The sequence below is a fragment of the Rutidosis leptorrhynchoides genome, chromosome 8, assembly GCF_046630445.1.
Source record: "Rutidosis leptorrhynchoides isolate AG116_Rl617_1_P2 chromosome 8, CSIRO_AGI_Rlap_v1, whole genome shotgun sequence".
In the NCBI taxonomy this organism is placed as follows: Eukaryota; Viridiplantae; Streptophyta; class Magnoliopsida; order Asterales; family Asteraceae; genus Rutidosis; species Rutidosis leptorrhynchoides.
In genome coordinates, this window is record NC_092340.1 from 82,160,065 (window position 1) to 82,166,286 (window position 6,222).

Here is a 6,222-nt window from a genome sequence, read left to right on the forward strand (position 1 = left end):
GAACATGTGGTTAGAGTTTCCTTTGTATTCTTTGTAATTAGTTGTTTTCTTTATTTTTTCTAGTGTTTAGCTAGCTTTCTAATAAAATTCCCTGCCGTTCGAAAAAAATAATTACAATACGCTACTGAAAATATTCAGTCTGTCCCAATTTAACAGCCCAATGAATTATTTTCAACATGTATTATCATTTTCAACTTTACAATTTTACCCTTATTTATTACATACCTTTCGTGTTTGTGGGGATGTCGTTTCATGGAGATGATTGAAGTTTAGGGTCTTAGTTAAACGTGTTTAATGTTTTAGATTGTTCATTTAGTGTAGTTTGTTAGTTTCGGTGTTTTTTTGGTATGGTGGTTGGTTTTAAGTTTATTGGGGCAACAGTATTGATGTATTTGGTTGTAACAATGTTTAGTTAATTTGTCGGTTGAGAGATTGCATTCAATCAGATGTACGTCTAAGTTATTTGTAACGTTTTTTTGATCCATTTTAAATTAATTCATGTTTTCCGAAAGATTAACAAAAAACGTATGATCTAATATTTTTATAAAACTCAGGAATATTCAAACTTTAAAAGTATAGTAACGGTAATATATTAAGAGGAATACAAAATGTAAATAAGCATGTTATGACTAATTTATACTTCGTAATAGAATCTAAACACTTTCAAAGTGTGGTGAATTTTGTATTGAAGGGAGTCCCCAATTGAACTTATTATGAAGGACCGTAAAACACATCCAGCAAGAATCAAAGGCGGTCTCATTTGGAGGGGTGATATCGTCTTTCGACAAGAGGAACACACTTCGTAAATCTCAAAGAATAGAGTATTCTTATACTGTGTTCTACAACACATATATGAGCACTATGTGAAGTACATTTTTTAAGCACCCCAAAACCCATATTTAACTTGTATAAAACAGAGAATTACCATCATCATATCTTCTATATACAGATACAGATATATACAGATTTGATTAAAAAAACACTTGATAGCTGATGAACGGAAAACCAATTTGGGTAAGCTAAACCCGGGTCATAACCCAACAACCATATCAAACACCCTGACCCGACACTCAAGAAAACCCTCATAATACAAAACCCCCAAAAAGAATCTCCCTTTAAAATTCAATCATCACATCACATTACATGAACCCTCAGTTGACTGAAATTCAAGGGTAATCAGGAAACACAAACGATGTAAATCAATTGAACAATCGTTTAAAACAATCTTCTGAAGATATAATTCGTTCTCAGGCCACTACTTTTGCTTCGTGTCTCACGCGACTTGATCCTGCGCTTCAATCTCTTGGTTATCTCTATATTTTGTAAGTAATTTATCTTATAATTAGTGATCTATTGAATAAGTTCGCCAGATTTAGGGTTTTGAATGTATATTGTTTGATTATTGATTTTGCTTGCTAGTAGTTATTTGTATGTGATCTTAATCGTTGTTTTTGCATGTTACTTGCTTATTAGCTACATATTACACTTATCATTTGATAACAATTTTTCTTGTTGTTCCGAGTAGCCCTACATCGAGCTTGCAAATTGTTATAGCACTGGAAATGTTGCTGAACTTGAAGCATTTGTTCTTACAAACCAGGATAAATTTGAGAATGTGAGTTGCTCAGTCTATTTTTGAATATATCATTTATTTATATATATATATATATATATATATATATATATATATATATATATATATATATATATATATATATATATATATATATATATATATATATATATATATATATATATTTTGTTGCAGGGAAACAATCTTGGATTGGTAAAGCAAGTTGTGCAATCTATGCACAAAAGGAATATTCAGAGGTTGACTCAAACGTATTTGACTTTATCCCTGCAAGACATAGCTAACACTGCGCAAATAAATACACCCAAGGAGGCTGAAATGCGTGTGCTTGAAATGGTAAACTTAATTTGAACATCCGTTTTGGTCAAATTTTGCTCTTTACTTTTTTATTTGATGGTTTGGAACTTACCTTTTTTTTCACATGTTATTAAAAGATTGAAGATGGGGAGATATTTGCAACCATCAATCAGAAAGATGGAATGGTTAGATTTCTTGAGGATCCTGAGGAATATAAAACGTGCGAGATGATTGAGCACATTGATTTATCGATCCAAAGGTACAATATTCAGGCTGTCAACGTTTATTATCTTTTATGCTCACTACTTGGTGTTTTTAATACTTGCTAATTGGTGTTGAACTTTTTTTTTTTTTTTTTTTTTTACGAGGAACCCCCCTAGCGACGAGTCATAATGGCTCCCCTCTAGTTGGTAAACCCCGGGTAAACGGCAAGCCAGGCCTCCACCGCTACCAGGTAAAGCATCCTCTAGTCAATCAGTCACTAAATGGAGCTCGCCCCAAGGTATTTTGCCTTGAAGGGAATCGAACCCGTGACCTCTTGCTTCATTGGAAGTCCTGGTGGCCACCCAGGCTATGCCTGGATGGTTAATTGGTGTTGAACTTTGACCGAGTATAGTTGGTAATGATGACTTAACCTTTATATAAATGAATATAGTGGCATCTGCAATTTCTTTATTAAGATATCTGGCTTTTACCAAACATGGTAAGCAAATTTTTCATGAATATGGTTTGAATCAAGATCCAAACATTTGTGATACTTTTTTTACTAAAAGAGTCGGCCTGTATATACATTATACACCAATATATTTGGTGTTGATGATTAATTAACTAACTCTAAATACAGATTATAAATAGAGTTTTGGATCTATTTAGAAATGTCAATTGGACCATTGATTAGACGAATTCCTGTTCATTATTCATAATCATCATTCACATTGATCATTATTCATAATCATCATTCACATAATCATCATTCATAATTTTCTTACTTTATAATGTGGTTGCTTTCGTTACCATTCAATGTGTTTATATAGATACATTATGTTTATTATGCTTACTTTATATTGTGGTTGCTGTCTTTGTGTAAGTTTGTACCATGGCTACACATTAAATATTAGAATTCTTATCTATATTTTCTATTAAATTTCTAAAATGATGACATCATAAATAACCTATTTTCTTCTTTAAATTTTTTTTTTTAAAAGAAAATAATGTAAACATCCTAAGTGATGTCATAATTCTATTTATTTTACAATTAAACAAATCATATTAATTACTCCGTAGTATTTATTTATCAAAAATTAAAAAGAAACTCTCTCTATTTATATGATCTTTGTTTTCCTTTTTATCTTTTTCAGGTTTAGGGTTCTTGCGAAGTTCGGAATCAATTGTTCCAGTTAATTAATTTATGTTCATCTTTCCCATATGTTACCTTCCCTTCTTACGCATATTGATCCATACTTAAGGCAAATTTTGGTTTTGAAGACTAATTTCAAATATGTGTTTTTTGTGTGTGTTTTTTTTTCAGGCTTAGGGTTTTTGCAATGTTTGGATTCAGTTGTTCCAGGTAATTCCCTGCAATATCATATCACATTTTTCAATTTAATTGGGTGACACCACCATCCAAAATTTAATCTTAGATCTTTTATTTTATTAGTTTTTTCGGATTAGCTTTAATCTCCGTTAACATCTTCGTTAAATTTTTCATTCTCTGAAGTATATTCATCAGGTTCGTCTTCTTTTTGTCCATTTATGATTAAGCATAACTATTTTTTTTTTCTTTTGCTGAATACACAAATATATAAACAAATAAAACGATCCGAAGATCGGTACATTGTGTACAGACTATGAAGATCGGTACTTTGTATGAGTTTATGAGTAAGTCGTGACTTATGTTTAAAGCTTTTGCCTTGCAAGTATTCAATCTATATTTTGTAAGGTTTGTTTGTGTTTATGTATACTAATTACCGTATATTTTTGTAAGCATGTATTAGAAATCGTTGGATGAGGATAGGTATACATTCTATTAGATGCACTCTAGGTGTTTAATAAAATGTCATATGCGAAATAGTCAACATCAATACGAATCGCTGTAAGCTGATGAAAATGTACATGGCTTGGGAATATAATACTCCAGTTTGTGATGTCTGAAATGCTAAGGTATATTCCGGTCTCAACAACTAACAAAATTTATTTTAGTGTTATTATTTGATGCATAGTTTTTCTTATTATGGATAATAACATAACATGTCTCAGGTGTTGTGTCTTATTATACAAACCACGGTGTCCATTCATATTGTATAAGTCTAATGACGGTTATTGGTTCATAACTTTGTTTCAAGGCTGCAAGATATGATTAAGGTAGCACAAAACATTTCTACCATATAGTTATCATGCGTTTTTGCTAATTAAACTTTTGTATCTTGAACAGTACCTTTGTAGATTTCACGTGTCAAGGACTTTTGCAGTTTTCAATATATCTTCGCTGCTATGCAGGTATATCTGACTTCTTACTTTTAACATATGAAGATTGAATGTGTTAGTTGTTTTCATTTGCTAATTTCTGCTCATATGTTTTCGAAGGTGTTAGTTGTTTACATTTGCTAATTTCTGCTCATATATGTTATTAATAACTCTCATATCTTGGGTGGTGTAAAGCCACATGGTGTAATACTCTTGCCACATACTATTTTATTCAATCCCCTATTCAATATCACCAATCTGAATGTATTTTTTTAATTACAATTTTGACTTAAAAAATCATATTTTGATGATGGATTTTATAGGTTTGAATTTTTTTTGAGATAACTGTAAATGAGTAATTTTATCTCTGGTGATTTTATCACTTTTTATTGTTTTGAGGAAAAAGATTATGGTTATGTCGATCGATATCGAGTTTGAAAAACGATGCTCATGATCTCGCGGCTGTACACTGAAGCTTAAAAGATGTAGTAAAAGTGTTGACAAGTGACATTTCAGGTTATAATTATCTGTATATAATATAAATATATTAAACTCGAAGTTCATGCCTTTGAATGGCTCATATTCTTTGCACACTTCCAACTGTAACATGATTTGCTCCAGTTTATAAAGGCTTTTACCTATCTTTCCTCTTAATTTAAATGATTGTCTAATGCTTATGTGTATCTCTGTATATTTTATCACACACATTGATTATGCATTTAAACGTTTGGTGAAATACTTTACATGTTCAGGTTTGACCCTGACTTATTTTCAATTATTATATGTAAATGTATAATTTTGATCTGCCGCTTGAAGCATGAAGCCGAAGAATAATCCAAGTTTAATGGCTTAAATTGAACCAACAGTCTATGTAAAGAGGCTTCTAAATTAGAGATCAATACCGTAGATTAGCAAAAACATCTGAACTCGCTCAAGGTAAACATTCAATTTAAGTTTTCAGATATGAAGTATGTTTTGCTACTTTCGTTTTTCTAATATCAATCAAATCTTATTATTTTGTGTTTGATCAAATGCAAGTACCCAAAGAAAACATAAATAAATGGTTATTATGTACTCATATGGACTTAATGAACAATTTTCTTATTTAGCCAAATCTAACTTTCTACAACTCATGGGTTAATTGGCTGCGCTGCTAAAGGGTGTATGTGATGGTTTTGGCGGGCTTATGATCAAGGTTAATGGAGGTTACATGGGTCGAAATTTTGCTTTATGTATTTGGGCAATTACTACGTTGATTAGATTGATGGTTAGAGAAAGTTTGACATTTTTAAGTCAATTATGTTTTAGTTTCATAATGGAAAGTTTTGTTTCAAAGATCAAGGATTGTTGTGATGGTAGTCTGGGTTATATGCATATTTAAGTGGTCAAAACAAATTTTTTGAAGATATTGAACATCATTGGGATAAATTAATTGTTTTGTTTTTAATTTTGGGTCATTTAATAGTATTGATATGTATATAATCGTTTGTATAGAGCTCAGGTCAAGAATTTTGGTTGTTTGTAGTTTGTTGGTCATGATAGACGGTTTTAATGTTTGTGCTTGGGACGCTCATTAAAAACGTTCCCTATGACTTTCCCTTTGTAGTTGTACAGTTTCTTTTTATATATATAAATTTTTTTTATGGGATTCCATCCCTTTTATAAAAAAAAAGAAAAAAGAAAAAAAATACTTTCTACAACTCATATCAATTGGTGGTCTTACATAAAAGTCCAGGCACAAAACAAGATGGTTTTGCATAAACGTTAAGATATGTGCTAATTTTGCAATTACAAACCTATTATTTGCAATCCACGTTTGTCAACTGTAATACATCATTTAACAGTTTTTCTTCAGCAAACCCGTAATTTAA

The 6,222-nt window shown here is 30.9% G+C and overlaps 1 protein-coding gene across 1 annotated transcript; it reads left to right on the top strand.

Moving 5' to 3' along the window:
- The first annotated feature begins 949 nt into the window (after nucleotides 1-949).
- LOC139861656 (COP9 signalosome complex subunit 3-like) lies at nucleotides 950-2,770 on the top strand. Its single transcript, XM_071850115.1, has 5 exons — nucleotides 950-1,322; nucleotides 1,526-1,615; nucleotides 1,769-1,927; nucleotides 2,026-2,147; nucleotides 2,269-2,770. Exons 3-5 carry the CDS (start codon nucleotides 1,808-1,810, stop codon nucleotides 2,279-2,281), a joined length of 255 nt encoding a protein of 84 aa, XP_071706216.1. The 5' UTR covers nucleotides 950-1,322; nucleotides 1,526-1,615; nucleotides 1,769-1,807; the 3' UTR covers nucleotides 2,282-2,770.
- The last annotated feature ends 3,452 nt before the right edge of the window (nucleotides 2,771-6,222 follow it).